General features: G+C 37.5%; 1 protein-coding gene across 1 annotated transcript in view; it reads left to right on the forward strand.

The window, feature by feature from the left end:
* Positions 1 to 4,200: 4,200 nt before the first annotated feature.
* The window catches only part of LOC107283313 (macrophage mannose receptor 1), a gene marked incomplete at its 5' end in the record, with an annotated part of 74,138 nt that continues 53,221 nt past the window's right edge, over positions 4,201 to 25,117 (forward strand). Inside the window, 14 exons of the mRNA XM_029283185.1 lie at positions 4,201 to 4,237; positions 4,800 to 5,201; positions 5,563 to 5,736; positions 7,137 to 7,301; positions 7,994 to 8,107; positions 9,067 to 9,210; positions 10,721 to 10,903; positions 11,241 to 11,398; positions 12,375 to 12,488; positions 13,158 to 13,273; positions 14,267 to 14,415; positions 14,526 to 14,725; positions 22,623 to 22,744; positions 23,381 to 23,459. Of these exons, the coding sequence (XP_029139018.1) occupies positions 4,201 to 4,237; positions 4,800 to 5,201; positions 5,563 to 5,736; positions 7,137 to 7,301; positions 7,994 to 8,107; positions 9,067 to 9,210; positions 10,721 to 10,903; positions 11,241 to 11,398; positions 12,375 to 12,488; positions 13,158 to 13,273; positions 14,267 to 14,415; positions 14,526 to 14,725; positions 22,623 to 22,744; positions 23,381 to 23,459 (2,157 nt within the window). The remainder of the gene's footprint in view (positions 4,238 to 4,799; positions 5,202 to 5,562; positions 5,737 to 7,136; positions 7,302 to 7,993; positions 8,108 to 9,066; positions 9,211 to 10,720; positions 10,904 to 11,240; positions 11,399 to 12,374; positions 12,489 to 13,157; positions 13,274 to 14,266; positions 14,416 to 14,525; positions 14,726 to 22,622; positions 22,745 to 23,380; positions 23,460 to 25,117) is intronic.

Here is a 25,117-nt window from a genome sequence, read left to right on the forward strand (position 1 = left end):
GCGAGCTGCACTGGTTGCCAGTGGCCTTCCGGGTGCGCTTTAAGGTGTTAGTTACCACCTTTAAAGCGCTCCATGGCATAGGACCTGGTTACCTCCGAGACCGCCTTCTGCCACAGATTCCCTCCCATAGACCGGTACGCTCCCACAGAGTGGGTCTCCTCAGGGTGCCGTCGGCCAAGCAATGTCGGCTGGCGACCCCTAGGGGGAGGGCCTTCTCTGTGGGTGCCCCTGCCCTCTGGAACGAACTACCCCCCGAGATCCGGATGATTCCGGATCTCCTTACTTTCCGCCGCGCCCTCAAGACATGGCTTTTCCAACAAGCGGGCCTGGCCTAGGGAGGATTTTAAATTGGGTTTTTTAGAAAAATTTTAATACCACAACTCTAAAATATTTGGTTTTAATTTGGTTTTATTAGGCGGGGATTGTGGGTATGTTTTGTTTTAAATATGTTGTGAGCCGCCCTGAGTCCCGTTGGGAGAAGGGCGAGATATAAATCAAATAAAATGAAAATGAAAAAAAATCTTGTAGGCTGAATGCCCTATCTTGCCATGGCCGACCCAGTGCAGCCATCTCACTGCTGCCATCTTGCCACAGCCAACTCTCCACAGGACGACTCATCACACCAACTCTCTGCATGACAATGCGCCATGGGATAATTCTTTTTTTTTTTTAGCGGTCACCATTTATTTATTTATATTCCACTTTAAAAAAAAATTTAATAAAATTTTTATTGATTTTTGTGATTAAACAACAAATACCAATATGATGCATTTACATACACAAGCAATAAAAAAATAATCCAAACTAATACATTTTCGGAGACGCTCGGCAGGCCCCGCCTTGCCTCCACCCTCATTCACTTTCCTATCCTTCCTCCCTCTAATCCCACAACCTCTCCTCCTTTCCTTTCCACCTACCTACATCCCCTCTCCCTTCTTAACCGCCTCTTCGAGTGCAGTTTGGGGTGCCAGCCGAGCATCTCCTCTTTTCAATACAGTTATTATTTACCTATAACATATAAATACATCAATTTTTATAATTTCAGTCCCCTAATCCCCTTCCCCCCTCCCCCCCCGACTTCCCAGAGCTGAGTACAGGATTAAGCATATAGTAATCCAGGTTTAACCCAAACAACCCATTCATAATATAAACAAGTATAAACTTACTTTAACTCTAACATACAATCACCTTAACTGTGAATTATATATGTAAATTATATATAAAAATATTTATAAGTAACAATAATTAATCAAAAGCTATATAATAATTGTTCATTTTATATTTTCTCTGAATATAATCTATCCATCTTCTCCATACCAAAATAAATTTCTCTTGATATTGATCCTTCAGGTATGCGGATATTTTTGCAAAATATGAAACTTTCTGTCTCCAATCATCCATATTCGGTAATGTCTCCTTTTTCCAATTTTGAGCAATCAATGTCCTTGCTGCTGTTATACAGTACAACATCAAATTCATTTCTTTTGAGTCCAGATTGTCCATAATGCCCAATAGAAATAATTGCGGTGTAAATTTTATCTTCTTCTTAAAAATCTGTTGAAGATTCCACCAAATCTTAATCCAAAAGGCTTTAACATCCCTACAAGTCCACCAAATATGATAATAAGTTGCATCCAAATTACCACATCTCCAACATTTTGGCTGCAAGTTCGGATACATGCAAGACAGTTTTTGAGGGTCCAAATGCCATCTATAAAACATTTTATAAAAATTCTCCCTTAAATTCTGTGCTTGAGTGAACTTGACATTTCTTACCCAAATTATTTCCCTTGTTTCTAGCATGATTGGCTTTTGAATATTTTGAGCCCATTTAATCATACAATCTTTAACTAATTCTGTTTCCGAATCAAGCTCTATCAAAACACTATATATTCTCCTAATATGAGCTCTGCTTTGATCTTTAATCTGTCTTATCAAGTTCACATCTTCTAATGCCAAGCCTGACTTTTGATCTATACGCCATCTCTCCACCAACTGGCTATATAGGAACCAGGACTGGAGAATATTATCTTGTCTCAATTCATCCAATAATTTAATTTGCCAGTCCTGTCCCCTTAAAGTAAGTAGATCCTTCTACACAATTCCCTTTAGTTTAACTCCCCTTATAATTCCTTGTATTGCATGTTCCGGAATGGGCCACATTGGGATTTTAAAACTTAACTTATAATGATACTTTTTCCAAACTTTCAAAAGTGCAGTTCTTAAAATGTGAGACCTAAAAACATGATCAACTTTCTTGTCAAAAAATAAATAAGCATGTCATCCATAAAATAAATCCCAACCTTCAAGAATCAATATATCTCTATTAGTTAAATTAATCCAATCACTAATCCAAGTTAAAACCACCGCATCATAATATAATTTTAAGTTTGGGGCTTTAAGTCCCCCTCTTTCCCGTGCATCTTGCAGAATTTTAAATTTAACCCTCGGTTTTTTCCCCTGCCAGATGAACCTATTAACACCTCTTTGCCACTCTTCCAAATTTAAATCCTTTTTTAAAATAGGTATCATCTGAAACAAAAAAAGAAACTTAGGAAGGACATTCATTTTAACCACCGAAATTCTCCCTAATAATGACAAATGTAACTTTTCCCAATCATTTAAATCCTTTTGAACTCTTATCCATAACTTATCATAATTATTTTTATACAATTTAACATTAGAGGCAGTAATATAAACACCCAAGTACTTCACCTTTTTCACTATTTCAAAACCAGTTAAGTTACTTAAAGTCTCTTTATCTTTCAAAAGCATATTTTTAGATAATATTTTAGTCTTATTATTATTTACTTTAAATCCCGAAACTTTCCCATACTGTGTCAGAATCTGTATCAGATGTCTTGTAGAATCAATCGGTTGCAATAAGGTAAAAACCAAGTCATCAGCAAAAGCTCTAAGCTTGTAGTCATTCTTACCCAAAGTTATTCCTTTTATAATTGATGATTCACGAACCTGTGTTAATAAAATCTCCAAAGTCAGTATGAACAATAAAGGTGATAAAGGGCATCCTTGCCTCGTACCTTTCTCAATTTTAATTAAGTCTGTCAGTCCTCCGTTTACTAACACTTGCGCTGATTGTTGTTGGTAGATAGCCTTTATCGCCATGGGATAATTCTGTGTGGGATAACTCAATGCAATAAATGTTATCTGCCACTGTTTCTTCGATAAAAATGGAAATAATGTAGAAGAAACAATAGTGGATAACCATTGAGTTACCCTAAATGGATTGTCTGGCAGCAAGTTGTCCCATAGTGAGTTGGCCGTGGTGAGTTGGCCATGATGAGTTGGCCGCAACAAGTTATCCCAGAACTTAGTATATTTCGATCTTCTGGTGATTTCTGAAATTTTCTTTCCTTCAATTTAATTTCATCTAACACTTTTTGAATTTTTCCATCCATTTCCTTCTTAATCAGTGTATTATATTGTATAAAATATTCTCATATTTTGTTGGGTTAAATTGTTATTAAAACAAAACATGGAGTACTTGCTTTCATTCTTTGATAAGCTGTGGTCACTGCAAAATAGACTCAATTAGTTTCCATTTAAAGGACTGAAATCTGAATTTAAGGTGTACCATCATTGGATTATGGTTTAAAAAAGATTTTGGAAGAATATTAATTTTATTTGTCTTGTGAACCAAATTTTTAGTAATCCTTCTCATATCAATGCTAGAAATGGATTTATGTCTCTGAAAAAAAAAGTCCATTTTTACATCAGCATATATAAAACAAACCTAAAATTTCAGTCAATTCAAAAAAGGTTGGGGGCAGTTTTCATTGTTTATCTTTAATTCCTTATCAGTAGATCTAGTATTTTAGATTTTGCTGGTCACTGACTAAGTAAATAGTATTTCATTTCAGGTATACTGTTTCTTATTCTCAAATGGAATATTTAATATACATGTACAGTATGTATTATAGATGTATGAATAATGGTTAACTGTAAATTCCTGAAGAAACTTCTATGTTAATAGGTCTTTTACATAGAAGCCAAATACTATTTATAGTCTTCCTTATTAAAATCACATTTCGTAAGACTGAAGACAGAAGTAAAAATTTCTTCTTTCTCATATATAAAGAAGTTCCTGAAAAGTAGCTACCTCAGTTGATTTTTAATTTCAGGGTAGTTTTCTGGAATGTTTTATTGTTTATAATGCCTATATTATTTTTGTTCTTACATATTTTATTTCTCATTCAACCAGTTTTTCAAATATCAGGTAAGCGTTATTCATTTCTTAAATTGTTTTTAAATATATGTATTTAAATCAATTGTGTAAATATCAATTGTTTAATTTATTCTTATTTAATTTATTCTTATTCTGTTAAAAAGTCAGTTTTTCAGTTATTATCTGTTATTTTCCAAACAGTAATCTATGGGTGCATTCTTTATAATTACCGATTGCTTCTAAATAATATTTCAGAAATTAACATCATAAAGCATTTTTATACATTTTAGAAGTATTTTTATCTACTTGTTTGTATATTATATATAGTAAGAATAATTAATAGAAAGTGCTAAATTTAAATTGATGAAAACTGTGATACAATAGAATTATTTCAGTGTTTAAATGTTCAGTGTTCAGTGTTATCTTTTGTTCAGTGTTCAGTGTTCAGTGTTTAAATTGTATAGTAGGTGGGAAAAGCAGTAAGAAACTAATCATACTAATAAAGCAGTAAGAAACTAATCATACAAAACTATACTTTTCTATGGAAATTATATATATATATATTACACATACAACATTTATTATTACTATTATTATTTGGTTCATTTTATAGACAGTGACACTTTTTTGATGTACAATGAAAATCTTGATCTTTGCCTAAAACTTCAAGAATCTCGTTCCTTCACCTTCGACAACTGTAACAAGCACAATGATTGGCAAAATTTTAAATGGGTGTCTGATTATCATTTATTAAATATGGCAGTGAAGCTATGCCTGGGTGTGCCTTCAAAAACAAACATGGTTCCAGTTACACTGTCCCCATGCAATAAAACCACTGAATTACAGAAATGGGAATGCAGAAACGACACGCTGCTTGCTCTTGCAAAACAAGACCTGTTTTTAAATCCTGCTAATGGGCGTGAGAATGGGGTTATACTATCAAAAAAAACCACCATAAAAAGTGTTTGGAAGATCTATGGAACAAAGAGGAGCTTTTGTGCCCAAAAATATGAAGGTAAATATCAGAATATTAATTCTTCTTGCTGAATTTGCTTACCTGAATTCTCTTTTTTTCTCTTTGAATTTCTTTTTCTGAAAATTGGAATAAATTGGATAGCAAATGTATAATTTCAAATTATATTATTACTTTTAACATAGTAGTGTTGTCTTTTAAGTCATCTGAGAAAAAAAATGGCATGTATTCTAAGATATAAACTCTGAAAATTGTTCCCTGAGTGAAGTAAACATGGTTACATGTATTGTACGCAAACAATTTCCAATCCTCAGAACTAAATATTGAAATATTTTTGAATAGTATTTCTACTCTCAGTTCAGTACTTCTCAATTTAACAGGAATATGTTTGATTTTTTAATAGCTCTGTTCACTATAGAAGGCAATGCCTTGGGAGCACCTTGCGTATTTCCTTTCAAATATATGAATAAATCGTATGCTAAATGCATAAATAATGATGATGACCACAAACGGCTTTGGTGTGGAACAACTCCAGATGTGGACAAAGACTCTTTAACTGGATATTGTCCAGTAAAAGGTAAACTCTTATTTGATGATTTATTTATTTATTTATTTCTACCACACTTTTATTATTTTTACAAACAACACAAGGTGGAAAACATAACAACACACCTTGGGAGTCAGGCTATTCTCCAAAGCACCTGAAGGCAGGACAAGAAGCAACGGGTGGAAACTAACCAAAGAGAGAAGCAACCTAGAACTAAGGAGAAACTTCTTGACAGTTAGAACAATTAACCAGTGGAACAACCTGCCTCCAGAAGCGGTGAATGCACCAACACTGGAAGTTTTTAAGAAGAAACTGGACAGCCATTTGTCCGAAATGGTATAGGGTTTCCTGCCTGAGCAGGAGGTTGGACTAGATGACCTCCGAGGTCCCTTCCAACTTTATTATTATTATTATTATTATTATTATTATTATTATTATTATTACTTTCTCTATAGCAACAGGTGTATTGGGCTGAGAGACAGTGATTGACCCAAAGTCACCATGCTGGCTTTCATGGCTAAGGTGGAATTTGAACTCATGATCTTTTCTTTTTAGCCTGGTGTTTTAAGCACTATACCAAACTGACTCTCATGCAAGGGAGCATACATATCTATGATTAAAAACAAGCCTTTTACAATAGATTGTTTCACCGTGCACATAGAAAAAGCTTTTTACTTTTCCCAGAAAATTAGAACTTAATGATAGTATTTCTACATCAGCATTAGTTTACTTGAATTTCCTACCATCAGAATCACCTTAACCTGAGTTTATTTATAAAAATGCTCCAAAATAACTTTTCTAATTGAATAGAAGTAAATTGAGGAATATGTATAGAATCAATATCACAACTGAACAGAATTGATGAAATTAGTTAATCATTTTTTAAAGATATTATCTCTTACATGTTTGGTTTTGCCCTTTTTATTTAAGAGAATCTTCTCTAAAAATAAGCTTTTAATGGACTTATTTTCAAGCCAGAACTCTATCTGGTCTCATTTCAGGCAGTTCCTAAAGAATTCACTGAGCAATCTTTTCTGCTCTGAAGTACTTTTTTATAACTGGTTTCTGTTATGAATTGTTCTTTCAAATTTCTTTGTTCAAGTTTCTCCTGTTAATAATACCCTGTTCCCTAGTTCTTCTTCCAGAAAATTTCTGGAAGCCCAGACCTTATAGTAAGGCTTTAACTATCTTCTTCCATGTGAAATAACTACAATTTAGCAATTACTGTGATGCATTTAAATGTTCTTTTATAATTATGGCCCAAATTTTGATCAAATCATGATTATCACTGATAATGATATGTTGACATTTCTCCTTATCCCAATTTCTTGTTTCAATCCACTCAGAGTCTTCCAATTTTATAACAACAATTTCCAATAAAGTACTGCAACTACATAATCATATACCTCTATTTTTTATGATACTTACAGATGAAAACGATAACTTTTTCTGGGTCAAAAATCACTGGACAGGAGATCTCTACCAGATCAATTCCCTCTCAGCTCTAACCTGGGATGAAGCAAGAAAAAGCTGTCAGCAACAACGTTCAGAATTATTGAGCATCAACGAACTATATGAACAAGCATATTTGACAGGTATCACATAACAAAACATCTCTTAAAAGGCTTCTAAAGGCATTCCTGATAATTAATATTTTCTCAATTGTAGTAGCAACTTTAAAAGCTTCATATAAGAAACATCATTTTTCCTCCAGGGAAATTATCTTCTGAAAAATATTTGATGCTTTCAAACAATCTTACGTGAATAATCCACTTCCAACGATCAAATTTTTCGACATCAACTGAATTTGGAATCCAAAGATGAAAGTTTATCTGATTGAGTTGTCATTAATATATAACTATTAATAGTGATTATTTCATTACCTAATTAGGCAACATCCTCAGTGTGATATTTGCTCCCTGATTATCATAGTACTTTGCCCTACCGGTGTAGGTGGAAGTATGGTTTTCCCCTTGATAATTCCCAGATTATGGTATTGTTTTCTATTTAATTGTTTGGTATTAATCTATCTTATTTGGGTATTGATAGCTGAAGAGGATATGTTCTTTTTTGTTTGTTTCGTTCTTAACTTTTTAATTGAATGGTGTGTAAATGTGGTTTATCTCTATGTGACTATTGATGGTTGATTGTTTGAATGCCAAACTTCCAGAGTTCCCTGGATGATAGTTCTAATTCAGGTTGAATTGCACTGTATCTGTCTGTCTATTTACTCTTCAGCCTCAGACCAGCAGAATTGCTCATTATGTGGATTTTCTTTCTCAAATAGGATTAACAAATAACTTTGCAGCCAACTACTGGATTGGTCTTAATAACCCAGATTTTGATAGTGGATGGCAGTGGGCTAATGACCAGCCTTTAAGATATTTAAATTGGGCTCCAGGTGAGTAAATGTATATACTTAGAAGGTATTTCATAAAGAAAAGTGTAACATTTAAGGATATTAAGATTAAGGAAATGTTTATTGTTCAATCCAAAACAGTTCTGCTTAAATAGATCAGAGCCGCATTTAAAAACAAAACTTTGTAGTCCTTTTTGTAATGATTAATACATATATAAATTATTGAAATATTTATTATGTTTTTGATTTAATTGACTCTTTCTCTAGAAGTGTGCTAGCATTCTTGTATGAAGTATATTAGAAATATATAAACATCATTTTTTACAGTATAGTCGCATTCACTTTTTTCATCACCCTGAAGAGTCCCTCGATCCTGACAGAAAACTCTGAAAAGAGACTCAGTAGCCATGCTTAGCTGAATGGAGTAATAATCCTCTTGTGTAGGGTTTGTAGGCCTGTGCAAGGAGGCTCCATTCCTCATCATGTGCCACTTGACTCCTGTCACTCATGACAGTTGATAGGGAAGCTGTGCCTTGACTGGAAAAATGGTTCTGCCTCAACACAGACTTGATCTGGCTGGTCCCTTTGATCTGATTCAAAGGGTGACTGATTGAAGGTAGGAAGCTACTACAATCCAGTTCATCGAAGGAGAATACCATTTCGGCTGACTGTCTTGTTCTGAGGGACTGCTCTGAAGCTTTGTTGAAATGAAGCATCCTTTCAAAGCATTACACTGCTCTAATAGTTAGCATTAGAACAATAGGAAAAGTAGCATATGTCACATGCCACCATTGGTTCCATAACTTATGAAATCACACAGTGGCTAATTGGATAGAACATACAATGCCTAGCCCAAATGATAGGTGCACAGCCACAGATACATTGTTCTTGAGATACAATTGAAGAACAAGGCAGAAAAACAGTTTTGATTTGTTTACAGATAAAAATATTATCGTCTTGGACATCAGTGATAGGACAATCTGGCTCACTCTCTCTTACAGGTAGCCCCTCTTTAGAAACAGGAAAAAACTGTGGATTGATGCAGGGTAGGAATGGCAAATGGGCAAATAGCCTGTGTGAACAGAAATGTGGATACATCTGTAAAAGAATGAACTCTTCAATACAGCCATCTGCACCTTCTTCAGGTAGGTTGTAAACAGGAAATTAACTGGATAAATATTCTTTCACTGATATGCACGGCACTCACATCCAAAATAACATTTTTGTATTCTTTTTCTAGTGAGGGTTTTGATCCCAGAGTAATCTATCTACAGCAGGGGTCCCCAGTGCCTGGGCCACAGTCCACTACCAGGCCATGACCTATTCAGAATTGGGCCATGTGAGTGGTTGGCTGAGAGTGCACATGTGCATGCACACTGAACCTGCATGAATTACAGATCAGTGGGCACTCACACCCATATGCGCCAGCTGCTGCTCATGCAAATTGAGTTGCATGCATGTATGCCGGCCCGTCACTTGCGCAATGGCTATGTGCATGTGCATGCTTGTTCAGCTCAGTTCTCCTCTCCTTCCCCCCAGCTGGGCCACCAAGCTGCAAAGATTGGGGACTGCTGATCTAGAGTAATATGAAAGAATAGATCTACCTGAAGTGGAGAACATGCAAAGATTCAGATTCTGAATGGACTTTATGCAGAAACAATTTTGCTTAGGGCAAAGAGGTCCAGCCAATGGCAGGAGGCAAGGCAGTCTAAAACTCCTGTGTACACATGTACTTTTTATAACTGGGGAGGGGGGAGATGCTGAATTCTCATAATTATTCTGATTATTCAAGAACCTGTGGGAATAGAAAAAATATATATTTATCATCAGTTTTATTTCAGAAAAAAATTAATATAAAATGCAGCACACCTCTTATATGAGAAAATCCTGAAGATTTTCATAACTAAAGTAAGCATGCATAAGAAAGATCCTAAACTGCAGACAGTCCTCATCTTATGACAAATTACTTAATAATCATTCAAAATTAAGATAGACCCAGAACCCAGGTGCTGTAAAACATCTCTAGCCATCATAAAATGTCAAATCATCCCTCACCTGCATTCCTGAATTCATTTAACTGTACTTCAAGGACTTGGCAACTAGCTTGCCTTTATGACCAGTTGCTATGTCCTGCAATCACAAACCATGATTTGTGCCATAATAGCAAAATCCAGCCCAACTGTGGTAGTAAATTAAGGATTACCTCTACTAATTATATATACATTTATCTACTCACTGGCATAGTTTTAGGTTTGCTGCCAAATTTATTTTTAAAAAGTTTATTCCCTGTAAATTTCTATCAATTAAGATGAAAACTTTGAAGGAAAGCAACAATCTGATTAACAAATAGTCATGCCAATTAACATGCACTGTAAAAAAGAATGTTTTTTTTATGTAGGGCATAAAAAGTATCTGCTTGGTGCATGAAAATTTAATTTGAAAAAATAGATTTGATTACAATAAATCTTGATGACTCCTCTGGCAAATACCCTTATGACAATGGACAAATTACTCTCTTCTTTAATATGAATTGTCAGATTTGCTTCTATTAAATTCCATTTATTGAATTAATTGCATCATAATATGAGATCAGGATTTTCCTCCTACCTCCACTTCGATTTCTTGATGGTTTGTATATAATTACTGTCTCTTTAGATGATCTGAAACCAGTTAAATGTCCAGATGGCTGGGTTGGATATGCAAAGCACTGTTACCATCTGAACAGAGATCGCAAAACGTGGAAGGATGCCTCAGTCTCCTGCCAAAAGGATGGTGCACATTTACTAAGTATACATGACATTGAGGAATACAGCTTTGTTTTTTCCCAACTTGGCTACAGTAAGTATATTTAGAAGGTTTATTTCCTGTTTCCTATATTCTGTGGGTACATAGATGCCAGGAAAAGAAATGAATAACTGCTGAGGCTGCTATCACAACAAAAAAATAGAGAGTATTTATTTAGGTCTTAAAATATTTGTAAAAAATCTACTATAACTGTTGCATACATCCCCAGCAGATTAGCACAGACATTTGCCAAGCAATTTTTTCACACATAGACTCACTTAATTCCAACCAACATAGCACAGAGTGCTGTGGGCTCTGGGATTATATACAACCTCTGGACTTCATTCATTACATTTGAGAGCAAATGAATAAAATGAATTTGTCTTTTTAGAACCAACAGATAATTTGTGGATAGGCCTAAATGACAAGAAGACGACTTCATATTTTGAATGGAGTGATGGTACTACAGTGAGATTCATCAAATGGCAGAAAGGAGAACCCAACCTTATAAGCGATGTGCAAGAAGACTGTGTCATCATGAGTGGGGAGGTAACAATAAGAATCCTTAATTGTCTAGTGGAGATTTTTTTCCTTTTCAGTTCTTTCTGTGGTGAAATTTCTGTCTATAAATTTGTTTGATGCAACCTATTCTTCCATAACATAATTTATTCCATAGATCAAAGTTTCTTAAACTTCTTCCTTTCAAGCATACTTTCCACTTTTAAAAATTATGGAGAATCCCTAAAGAACTTTTACTTCTACGAGTTACTGATGTTTATCATATTATAAATTAAAATTGACACATTTTCTGCTGTTACCATGTCTCACAATTGTGGATGGAATTTAATATTCTGTTATTTTTCAGTGTATGTTGACAAATAATTCTGATTTTGTGGATATAGGGGTCTTATGACGACACTTAAGAAATGCTATTTTCAGAAATCTCCCATTTAAGAGCCTTTAAAGGGAGTTAGAGGTTTTTTATTTGGTTAGTGGATTAATGTAAAGTCTGGTTATTCTACTGTAATATATCTGAAATTTCTAGATATATAGAAATTTAAACATTAAAATAATGTTTTAATTATTTTAAATATATTGTTGTATTGCTTTTTTGTTATTAATATTTGCTTGTTGGGTTGCTGAGCAAATTTTATTAATTTGATTTGTAAGGACATCACTTAGTAATTTGGGGAAAACAGAAGATAGCAATAAATAGATTAACTGTATAAAGTAAGCAAGGTTATTCACAGTGATGAACATTGTTCTGGGAAAAAAATCTTGATTTAAAAAAGCAACATAAAGCCTATTTTTGGCTTCCTCTATAACTTTGTAATTAGAGAAGACCCTGAGGGCTCCCAAACAAACAGACAGGCATTCAAGGTTTTAGATAAATGCAACTATAACAAGCATTGTGCATTAGTCCAGCTCATAAAAAAGCAAAAATGATATAAATCATCAAAAAATAGGAAGAGGTAAAAGTAATGGATTCCTTTTGAGTAAAGTTTGTTCCCCTTTCCATCCTCAGAATGGATACTGGGCAGATTATTTCTGTGAAGAGGAACTAGGATACATCTGTAAAAAAAAACCTTCAGAATTTCTTCCTGGAACAGATGAAGTTGCTGATCCAAAATGCCAAAAAGTAAGCCTAAAAATTTTTGTAGCTCTTGATCTTGATCTATTTATTTTGTTATGAAATTTTGGGCATACCAACCAGAAAGCTAATTTTGCCTTGAAATGATCATTCCCCTCCACTCCTAATATTGGTATTGACTCTTAAGAACCACATAGTTAGAAAGAGTTTTCTCTGCAATATTATAAGAAGGCAAGTTTTTCATCTTTACTATATGATAAAAGAAGAAGAAAAAACTACCTGAGGCAATGGCTTAGCAGAAAGAATACATTTTGATATATTTTTTATGAATTGAACTGAATCTGAAAACTGACCAAGAGATAGCATAACAGGTCATAAATGCTTATTTGATGGACATCCAAATTTCAGAAATGTTCTTACAAAATTAAGCAAATCTAAAGATATAGATACTGAATGGGAATGCTATGAATTTACATATATTCAAATTTATTGATTTCACAGCATCTTTTTGATGCTTGGTTCAAAAGGTAGAATAGTGGGACTATCACTCTGTACCACATAAAATATAAACATTAAAAAATTTAAAAATTGTCCTTTGATCAAGATAACTTGGTGAATCTGAGAATCTTTGGATTGGAGCATAATGAAAATGTGAGAAATAAATCAATAAATTCAGGCTAATATAGCTCTATATGTGTATGTATGCTATGTCAACAGGGCTGGAAAAGGTATGGTTTCTATTGTTACTTAATTGGGAAGACACCTGGAACATTTTCAGAAGCAAAGACATCTTGTGAAACAAACCAAGGATTTCTGAGCTCTGTGGAAAATAGGTAAAATATGGTGAAAGGGACAAAACTAAATATCTTTACAATGTTCCACATAGAAATGCTATATTAGTATGCTATGAAGAATTATTTGAAGCAGTGCTCTCCAATTTGTATACACTTGATCCATTTTTGTGCAAGGAGAAAATATTAGGATGTCTATTTTTTCTCAAAAATAAAAAATAGCAACTAAAACTTAATATACAGTATATATAAAATATAATATATATTTGGGGTTATGTTTTATAATGCACATAATACACTAGTAAAATAGTATAGATATAATTTATAAATAAATAAACGTAGTTGAATTGAATTACATGGTTAATTTTTCTTTTGATAAGGATGTGTGATCATAAAAGTATGGAGACGACTGCTGTATTGTTTCCCAAACTCAGCAACCCTAAGATATGTAAACTTCAACTCTCAGAATACTCTAAACAGAAAGCTGGGGGATTTGGGGAGTTGAAGTCCACAATCTTAAAACTGCCAAGGTTGGGAGAATGTTATGATATAACTGTAACTAGCAACTAACTGGTCAGACTAAGTCTAGAGAGCTACCACATGACATTTTTAATTGTAGCAGGGAATGGGCAGGCCCTATCATTGGCCATACTCATACTTACCTCAGGCAGCATTTACTAAGAGACCTAAGTAAAATGGAGACCTGCCTTATCCTAACCCTTCAAGAGAACACTGCCCTATAGTCTTTGTTATAAGAAATATTCAACTGCTGGCATTAGCAAAAGTCATGGAAGCATACTTCCCTAGCTCTGATCAGGAGTTTGTAAAAGATGTTAAACTTCTAGATATGAAAGGATGATAATAATGATAATTTTATCCCACCTTTTTAATATATAGATATTCCTGCCTCCTGTTTTCCCCACATTTTTTGAGGTGACTGGTAAAAGTGTAAACTGGAACTAAGATTAGCCATCCGTAAAATCTAAAAATGGGGAAAATCAGAGACCATCCTGATCTGAATTATTTTTACCACAGATTTGAGCAGGCCTTCCTGACTAGCCAGATTGGATACCGTCCTGAAAAATATTTCTGGATCGGCCTGTCAGATGTAGGGAATCCAGGGATTTTCAACTGGACCAATGGAGACCCCATTCAATTCACTCACTGGAATGCAAAAATGCCTGGTATGGAGTCTGTCAGAGCAAATGCATCCTGGCAGGAAAACTTTCATCCTGTTTAGCTTGTATATGGAGATACATTAAATTTAACTGGCTTTTGTCATCCATTCTGCCAGGCCCAAATCCCGGCTGCATTGCCATGAGAACAGGAGATGCTGCTGGACTGTGGGATGTTGTGAACTGTGAGGAAAGGGCCCCCTTCCTTTGTAAGCAATTGGCCGAAGGGGTGACACCTCCTCCAATCCCGAGAGCGACCTCCCCTCCCCCATGTCCTGAAGGATGGACTGCAAGTCCAATGAGGAGTGTCTGCTTCAAGGTGGGTCAGCCAGTGTTGGAGTTGAAGCATTTGCTTGTTCAACCAGGTCAGGCCAGGTCAAGAGGCAAACTCTGCAACAGGGGCTGGCATCACAGTTTCTTCTTCCTTCCCTTCCAGAGGGAATTTGGTGCTCTTCAGCTATGATTAAGCTTCCTCTGAAAAGGAAATACAATGATTGGAAGAACAAGGAAGGCATCATAGAGAATGCTGGAAACCGATCATGTTCCAGTTTCTAGCATTCTGGAACATGACTCGCAACAAATGTCAAAAATAATAGTAATAGAAAGTTTTTATCAACACATAAGGTCAAGGAAACAATCAGTCCGCTAATGAGAAGATTGCAAAGAATTGATGAGCAGCAGGGAGAAAGCAGAGTTGCTTAATTCATTCTTTTCATCTGTCTTCACACAAAAGGGGGAAAATAGTGCAATCTACCAAAAACAGAACCTTAAAACACAGAATAGGAATACAGATTAAAATAGGAAAGATGGATTACATTCCAGAGTTCTGAACAACCTGGCACATGTGATCCTGACACCATTGAACTATATCTTTCAAAGATCCTGGAGCTCTGGGAAACGACTAGAAGAGAGCTGCTATGGTTCCCATTTTCAAAAAAGGCAGAAAAATGGATCAGAAAACTACAGACCACTCAGCTTTACATCAATACCTAGGGAGATCCTGGAAAACATAATCAAGCAACAGATCTGCGAATACCCTAGAAGCAAGCTAAGTTATAACCAGAAGCCAACATGGCTTTTGTTATGCTGTCAAAAACAGATCATGCTAAACAAATCTTATTTCATTCTTTAACAAAGTGATTAAATTAGTGAACCAATGAATTTAGTGGATATAGTATACTTGGATTTCAGCAAGACATTTGACAAAGTAGACCACAATCTATTTCTTAGGTAAGTTAGAAAAATGTAGGATAGATAGCATCACCACTAGATGGATTTTTAACTGGCTGATAAACCACACTCATTGTGTAGTCCTTAATGGAACTATATCTGCATGGAGGGAAGTAAGCAGTGGAGTACCCTGAGGCTCTTTCTCAGGCTCAGTACTCTTCAATGTCTTCATAAACAATTTAGATGAGTAGAAAGGGAACTCACCAAATTTGCAGATGACACCAGTGTCAGGAATAGCCAACACTCTAAAAGATAGGCTCAAGATCCAGAATGTTTTTGATAGACTTGAACACTGAGCCCTATCTAACAAAATGAAATTCAATGTAGATAAAAGTAAGGTTTTACACTTAGACAAGAAAAACCAAATGTACAGGTATAGAATAGGTGGTACAAGCTCCTAGCAGAGATCTTGGAGTCCTAGTGGACAATCACTTAAATATAAGCCAGCAATGGTGCTGCAGCAGCCAAATGAGCCAATGCAATCCTAGGCTGCATTAATAGAGGGATAGACTCAAGATTATGAGAAGTGTTCAGCTTTATAATGCCTTGGAAAGACCACACTTGGAACAGTGCATCCAGTTTTTGTTGCCACAATTTTTTTAAAAAAATGTTAAGAGTCTGGAAAAAAGTTAGGGGGGTAGACGCTAAAACATATGAAGAATAGTTGTAGCAATTGGTATGTCTAGTCTAGTGAAAAGAAGGACTGGGGTGACATGATAGCAATGTTCCAGTATTTGAAGGCTACCATAAAGAAGACAAGATCATCCTATTTTCCAAAGCAGAAGAAGGCAAGATAAGAAACAATGGATGGAAACTAATCAAGGAATTAAGGAAAAACTTTCTAACAGTGAGAACAATTAACCAGTGGAAGAGTTGTCTTCAAAAGTTGTGGGTGCTCTATCACTGGAAGTTTTTAAGAAGAGATTGAGTAGCTATTTGTCCAGAATGGTATAGGATCTTCTGCTTGTGCAGTGGGGTGGACTAAAAGACCTCCAAGGCCCCTTCCAACTGTTATTCTGTTATTCCTTTACAGCCAGCAGATCTTTGAAATCCCCATTCATTTTCTTGAGCCATCCTGGGATACTGGGCCCCAAGAAATACTGCGCTAGCCAATTTGAACAAGATGACAACTATTATTATTGAACAAGTCTAAGACAGTTATAGCCCTAATAGAATCATTAGAAGTTGGCACTTTTCTTGCAGTCAACTTTGAATCATCCAAGAAGTAGTACTGCTTCATACATTTTAAACTCTTCACAACTACATTTGCTTGGATTTGTCATAAATACTGTTTTTTTGTTTTTTTTGTTTATTATTATTATTATTATTATTATTATTATTATTATTATTATTATCATCATCATCATCATCATCATCATCATCATCATCATTATTATTATTATTATTATTATTATTATTATTATTATTATTATTATTATTATTCCATTCTATTGATTCTCAGAGATTGTCACTGCAGTTTTTTGGCAATTTTTTTCATAAATGGCTTGCCACTGCCTCCTTCCTATGGCTGAGAGGGAATGACAGGCCCATAGTTTCCCAGGTGGTTTTGTACCGGTACTGTTCTGTTTCGCGCGTTGGTAGGCATTGAACGAGGCAGAGTAACAAACAGGTACTTCTTTATTTGCAGCTAACAGAACTCTGAACAAAATGGCTCTGCCCCTTTTTATACATTTACCCTGGGGCGTTGTCAGCCAATGAATGCAATGTATTTTCCCGCTCAAATGCATGCTCAGTAACTCGGAGATAGCCTGTCTGGTCCAGGAAAACCACGTGGTCTGCCCGGGTCTCAGTGCAGCTTCCTGCACCTGCTTTGTCAATCAAGGCCCAGGACATAACATCCCTCCCCTCCTGGTTCAGAAGGAGAGACTTACTATTTTACAATACTACAAGCATTCTCCCACAATGTCCATTTAAACAATCAATAATTATAGGTCTTTTTCACAAATCAAAATCATAATATTAATTGAAACTCTTTTACAAGGAATGTATTCAACATTCCCCATACACACATCATAGCACAAAATAAGTCAGTTCCCAAAATACATACACAAGCTTTTCAATTGCAATAAAATACAAAAGCATTTTATGGTTGCAAAGACAGAAACCTCACATAGTCCTTTAAGAACTTCGGTGGGTCTTTGGCCCGCTCCAATCGTCTCAGAGCTGCTGCTAGCACCCGATCTGCAAGCTTGCTGGCCAGGCTCGGCAGACCGGGACTTTGAGACCCATTCAATATGGGTGAAACCGGATCGTGAAGGCTGGCCTACTTTAGTAGACCCAAACCAGAGTTCCTTGATGAGGTGGAATTCCCTGGATCGGCATAAACAGCTGGCTGGGAGCACTGTCCCGTTGGCGCAAGGCCTGAGGTAGATTCGGCGTGAAAAGCCGATTGAGGGCAATGTCCCATGGATGCAGTGCCCGAGTTAGGAGCCATCTCGTTGGCAAAAACCCCATTTGGCGAATGCGATGTCCCGCTTTCACTGAGAGACTGAGATTCACGATCAAATCAAAACCTGGATGGTCCTGGCAGTCATCATAGTGGACACTGGAATGATCTCCAGCCATTTGGAGTGACTGTCCACCCCAATGAGGAAGAGCTGCCCCTGAAAGGGGCCTCCTTGGTCGATATGAACCCTTGACCAAGGAGCATGTGTGGTCTCCCATCTATGAAAGGGAGCCTGTGGCATTTCGGGCCTGGACTGCTGGCAAATGTGGCACTCTTGGACCTGGGCCTCGATCTCTTTATTGAGCCCAGGCTACCAGAGGTAGCTGCGCGCAAGCGCCTTCATCTGGACTATGCCCGGATGTCCCTCATGCAAGGAAGTCAAGACCCTAGTCCTCAGTGAGGTCGGGATCACTATCCTACTGCCCCACAGGACACAAACCTTAAAAGTGGATAACTCATGTTTCCTTTTCCAAAACCTCTGGAAATTAGTGCCAGGACACATGTCAGGCCATCCTGACAACACCCAGTTCAACACATGTGTTAACGTGTTGTCGGTGGCTGTTTCTGCAGCCACATCCCCTGCCTTGAGGGGAGACTCCGGCAAATCCTGGATAGCCAGGATGTGGTTGGCCGGGGTAGGATCCGACTCTAATAGCTGTAGAGGCAACCTACTAAGACCGTCAGCGTGGCCCATCTCTTTACCCGGTTTGTGAACCAGGCAGTAGTCATAAGCAGACAGAAATATTGACCATCTCAACATTCTAAAAGAGATGATTTGGGGCGTCTGTTTGTTCGTCGTGAACAACCCCAGGAGCGGCTTGTGGTCCGTGAAGACCGTGAAATGGCGACCATACAAAAAGTCATGAAACTTCTTGATACCAGCCACAATGACCAAGGCCTCTCTATCTATTTGCACGTAATTGCATTCAGCAGTAGACAGAGTCCTAAAGTAATAGGCTACAAGGACTTGTGTCCCATCATGACACAAGTGACTTAAGATGACTTAAGTCAGCCCCAATCCCATAAGTGGATGCATCGCAAGCTATGCTAACTGGCAACTGCTCATTGAAATGAGCCAAAACTGCATTGGAAGACAACAATGTTTGACCTCAGCAAAACTCTTTTTATGGACTTTTGTCCGCTTCCATGGAGCTTGTTTGTCCAAGAGCCGATGTAATGGCTCTGCCACTGTGGCCTTGTGGGGGAGAAATGAATGGTAAAAATTTAGAAGTCCAAGGAAAGCTTGAAGCTCGCTCTTCGACTTGGGACTTGGGGCCTGCTGAATCGACTTGAGCTTAGATTCAGCAGGATGGATGCTTTCGGCATCTATGCAAAACCCCAGGAATTCTGTGGAAGTTACTCCAATTTTGCATTTCTCCTGTTTGAGCTTCAGCCCCGCTTCACAGAAATGCTGCAAAACGGCCCGGAGCCTGTCAGACAGGTTTTCAACTGATTCCCCAGCGATGAGGACATCATCAAAATATGGGCATACACCTGGAATGTTACGGAGCGTTCACTCCATCATGCTTTGGAAGATGCTAGGGGCTATGTTTACCCCAAACTGTAGTCTTCGGACCTTGAAGGCTCTCTGGTGAATCACAATCATTTGAGCCTCTGCAGTGGCATTGTCCACTGGCAGCTGCTGATAGGCCTGAGCCAAATCTAGTTTGACAAAAATCTGACCTCCCTGTAGAGACGCCAAAATGTGGCTCACTACAGGCACCGGATAGGAATGCTGCTGTAACGCTTTGTTTAGCGTGCATTTATAGTCCGCACAAATGCGGACTTCTCCATTGGCCTTAAGTGGTGTGACAATGGGTGTTTCCCATGGACTACTATCTACAGGTTCCAAAATGCCTTGCTGCAGCAATTTATCCAGCTCAGCATTGATCTTTTGTTTAAGGGCAAAAGGCACCCAACGAGGCTTAAATCCTGATTGGTGCAATGGAGGGGTCTAACCTTAAGGCAATTTGAGGCCCCTTGTATGCCCCTAGCTCAGGGCTGAACACATCAGCAAACTCCTTGCACACCTCCGCAAGATTTGCCGATTGAAGACTGTGTAACCCAGTCACCTGAATTCCAAGCGCCTCAAACCAATCGAGTCCAATCAGACTCGTGCGGTCACCGTCAACTCCGACAATGTCCAAAGGGCCCTCAAAATCCCTAAACTGCACCCTGAGGGTCGCTTCCCCCTTAACATGTACTCGGGAATTCTGGAAATCCGTCAAAATAATGTTCGACAGCCTGAGCTTAACTCTTTGGCCACTTCTGCAACAAATTTGTTTGAGGGTTTTCTGGGAAATGATTGACAGAGCTGAACCCGTGTCCAACTCCATGTCAAAGGGAACCCTCTGCAATTTGACTTCAAGATGGAGCTTTTTTTTCAATGTGCGGTGGGCACCGGTTCTACATACACTCCTTCTAGTCGTGCAAAAGCCCACCCTGTTCTGACTGGGAACCCCAGTACCTTTCCAAGGCAACTCTTCTGATGGCCGGTCTTTCTTGCGACCCAAACAGACGGCAGCTATGTGGCCTTGCTGGCCACATGCCTGGCAAGTAGCGGAACGAAAACAACAGTCGGTACGTTTGTGGCGGCCTCCACACCCGAAACACTGAGAGAAGGGAACTGTCTTGTCAAGGTTTTTTTCAGCTTGCCTTTGGGGTCTTCTTTCTGTTGGTTGTTGCAAATGATCAACCTCGTTGTCTGATTCTGGTTCTTCAACCCTCTCAGCGACCTCTTGATGGACTGTGTCCAAGCAAGGAGGGTTCTTCGAGAGCCACAAGGCCTTAACAGCTCCACCTGCTGCTTCTTCAGCCATTATCTCCCTCAGCACATCTTGGAAGGAGACAGTTTCCTTAGCAAAAATCTTTTGCTGAAGTTCTCGGCTCCTCAGACCGCAAACTAGCTGATCCCGTAGCTGTTCTTCCAAATCCTTGAATTCGCAAGGCCTTGCAGCTTGACGCAGAGCAGAAATCCGTGGCAGACTCTCCTGGACGCTGGTCCCGCTGTTCAAAACATGTCACCAAGCGATGACCGACAGCTTCAGCTCAAAATGTTCTTTGAGCATTTTCTTAAGCTCCACGTAAGCAATGGACTCCAAGGGTGCTGGAGCAACCAAGTTTTCAGCAAAGTCAAAAGTCTCTTGACCGCAAACACACAGCAGTGTCGCGGCCTTCAGTCCGTCCTCCCGAACATGGTTGGCTCTGAAATAATTTTCCACCCTGGCAACATAGGAGCTCCAGCGTTCAGGATGCGTGACATTGAATTCAGAGAGACGACCGATCTTCGCCATGGTGAATTTTGGCAGCCTCTTTCAACGCCTCATGCTGTGCAGGCTTCCGAAGGGGTTCCAGGGCTATCCTAGCTGTACTCTCCTCCAGCGACTTCGTACTGGCAGGCAAAGTGGAAGGAACATGGAATGCTGCACTTCTAAGTGCTTGCAGGCTTTCCCTGGTGAGTCAGCCTTTGAATATTCCGCAGCATGGTCCCACCTTCATCGCCAATGTTCTGTTTTGTGCATTGGTAGGCATTGAACGAGGCAGAGTAACAAATAGGTTCTTCTTTATTTGCAGCTAACAGAACTCTGAACAAAATGGCTCTACCCCTTTTTATACATTTACCCTGGGGCATTGTCAGCCAATGAATGCAATGTATTTTCCCGCTCAAAAGCATGCTCAGTAACTCCGAGACAGCCTGTCTGGCCCGGGCAAACCATGTGGTCTGCCCAGATCTCAGTGCAGCTTCCTGCACCTGCTCTGTCAATCAAGGCTCAGGACATAACAGGTACTTAAGGAAAAACCAAGACGCAATGTCTCCTGATTTCTAACCTGATACCTTGACCACTACACTGCTGTCTAATTCTCCTTTAGACTAGTTTGAAGGTGAGCTACAGGCATTGATATTACTGCCTTGAATTTTAATTGGATTGTAATAAAGAGGAGCTTATATTCCTTTGACACAATACTCTTAAGGAGTAGTCATAAGGAAATAGCCTGACTATCTGATCCTCAGTCATATAGCTTTAATAGTCAAAAACTGATTTAGGGCAGGGTTTCCAAAAATGGTCTATATCCATCCTCAAATGATGATGGACTATCCAAGAGATTGAAAAATGTTTGGTAGTCAAAAGGAAGTCAGGAATAAAGTTGTTGTTGTTGTTGTTGTTGTCGTCCTCCTCCTCCTCCTCCTCCTCCTCATCATCATCATCATCATCATTATCATCATCATCATCATCATCTATGGGAGATGGGGAAATGTCTACACCTTTTCTCAGAAAAGCCATCAGATGTTCCTGTACATATAATTTACATAGCTGTAGTTATGGCAGCAGCAAAAAAAAAAATCATCCTTTAACTTTCTCATTTTCTTTAACATCAATGGGTTAGAAAGATTAATCTAAATACTAGTGAAAATATGAAAGTTGGAGGGTTATTTGAAAAGATTATTAAGTAATAACCATAAGGGTTATACTACAGAGTTAATAGTCGTTTGTAATGAGATATATTTATATGCTTTTAGGCCTATCAAAAGAAGAAAGCTGAAAGGAAATCTTGGTATGAGGCATATGACTTTTGTAAATTAATTGGAGGAGAACTGGCTTCTTTTCATAATCAAGCAGAGGAACGCTTACTAAACCAACTGTGAGTATAATAAACTGCTTATTTCTTATATCTCAAGGCAGAAACACTCCTAGCAAAGGGTTTATTGGAACACTGAAGTCATCATCATGGAATATATAACTAGTGTAAACTTTATAATATCCCATATATTCAAAACAGTGCTAGTCTGCATTAACGGATAGAATCAAGATCACGTGAAGGGCACTCTACTTTGATTCAGAGATCCAATACTTAATTTTATATTAATAACTCATTGGGTAAGACATTACCATTTATATATTAAAAAGTCCTTAAGTGGTTATAATAACAGTAATACTCATGAATGATCAGAAGTGTAGATTCAGTCATAATCATTACCATCATCATCTCAATAAGGTAACTAGGCTTATAGTATTATCTTAAACATGACTACTTAAATAAATTCCATTCTAATCATCAAAATTTATTCCCACTCAAGTAGCTTTCATATTGAAACCATAAGGACATACTGTATGCCATGTTTAAGAATTATTGGATAATTATGGGAATTATTGTTTTGCAGACATGCTTATGTTCTGTATTTGAAAAATAAAACAAGATAAGAAAATTACAGTATTATATTTAAACAAGACACATGTATCAACATATTTAACGTATTTGCTAATTATTATATTTTAGATCAGAATCAGAAAAAGGCTGGATTAGTTTAAGATATTTGCATTCTGACATAAAATACGCTTGGATTGATGGGTCTCTTGTAAGTAAATGATTAATATGCATGCCTTATAACACAATATTAAGTGAAATTGCTGGTATTTTTAATACTTAATGATGTATTAGTAATATTTCTTGTAGTGAAGTTTCATAGACATAATAATATTCTGTTAAACCAACTATTAAAAATATTAATATAATATGATGTTGATATTTGACCTGATTCTGATTATGTTGATGGTTTTTATGGACTTACTTCAGGCTGCTATTGAAAATTTTTTGATTTCATTGTTCTTATAAAAGCCAACAAACTACATGAAATCTTTCATTTCACATCCTACTAATTTTTCTCTTATCCATTTTTACTGAGAGGATGTCCAGTAGGAAAGGTGAGTTGTACTTTTCCTAAACATGCTTAAGTAATTGCTATTGTCTAGAAGCTTGCTCTAGGGCTAGAACATTGAATCCAATATGACATGTAGTTTTTTTATGGTCATAAAGGTGCAATTGGGGGATGATAAGGTGGAATATCTTATATTGCAGTTTTTGCATTATGTTTGTGAATACCACTGTTACTGCTATTGGCCCATTGGAGCCATTTGATACTGATGATGTTATTGCCAGATGAAGAAGATAGTTTTTTATAATATCTGAAAAGCAACAAAAGCAGAGGTCATGGTCGCTGACAAAGTATTATCGGAGAAAAACCTGCATCAGTATGCAAGACAAAAGAGAGGTGACAAAAAGGTAACAAGGATTCAGTGTAGGAGGTGTGATGAATACATTCTTAGGTGATGACAGATGCCACAGGCCTTGAGGAAGTGTGTTCTACTCTTTCAGAAGTATAGCTTGATCCCAAAATATTAGAAAATTATTGATGCATCTACAACATTTCTTGCTACAGTATAAAGTGTTCTGGTATAAATGAATTGCATGGAACCATTTTAATATATTTTAGGTCTGTGAGTAGAACTGAGGTTCATTGGTCATACTTAAATGTGACTTTTGGTAAGACCACGAAGGGGGGTTGCAATCCCATTGATATTATTTGACCTCAGTGACTATTTAGTAACCATCAACCATTGTATTGTTCTGGATCATCTCCAAGGACTGAGAATGAGGAGCACTCTATTGCCCTCACTCTTTTTTTTTTTTTGAAGGAGTTATTCCAGTTGGCGTGTATGTGGAGCTTTAAGACCTAGATTTAGGATTCTTTTAGGGCCTGATATTCTTCCCACTTTTATTTAGTATCTAGCTGAAACTGGTGGGGGATGTGATCCAGTGGTTAAATATTATTTATGTGATTTATACGATTATTTATGTGATTATATATGTGATCCAGGGTTAAATATTATCAGTGAGGATACAGAACTTTACATCTCAGCCACTGAATGATGGTTGATTTGAACCCCCTTTCCTGATATCTGGAGGTTGCTAGGTTCTGGAAGGGGGTGAACATTCCCATTTATTTATTAAATTTATATGCCACCCATCTCATTGATAAGGCCAGGGCTTTTTTTCTCGGAGAAAAGGTGGCGGAACTCAAACCTGGCCACGCCCTCATCAAACCCTAGGACCGCCCCTTTAGAGAACAGGAATGCAAGTAAAATTTGGGAGGGGCTATTTCCGGTGTGGGAGGGGCTATTTCCGGTGCGGCCGGCCCGGAAAAAGGTGCCGGAACGCGGTTCCGCCGCGTTCCGG

Source organism: Protobothrops mucrosquamatus, unplaced genomic scaffold (assembly GCF_001527695.2).
Source record: "Protobothrops mucrosquamatus isolate PMUCROS unplaced genomic scaffold, P.Mucros_1.0 scaffold33, whole genome shotgun sequence".
NCBI lineage: Eukaryota > Metazoa > Chordata > Lepidosauria > Squamata > Viperidae > Protobothrops > Protobothrops mucrosquamatus.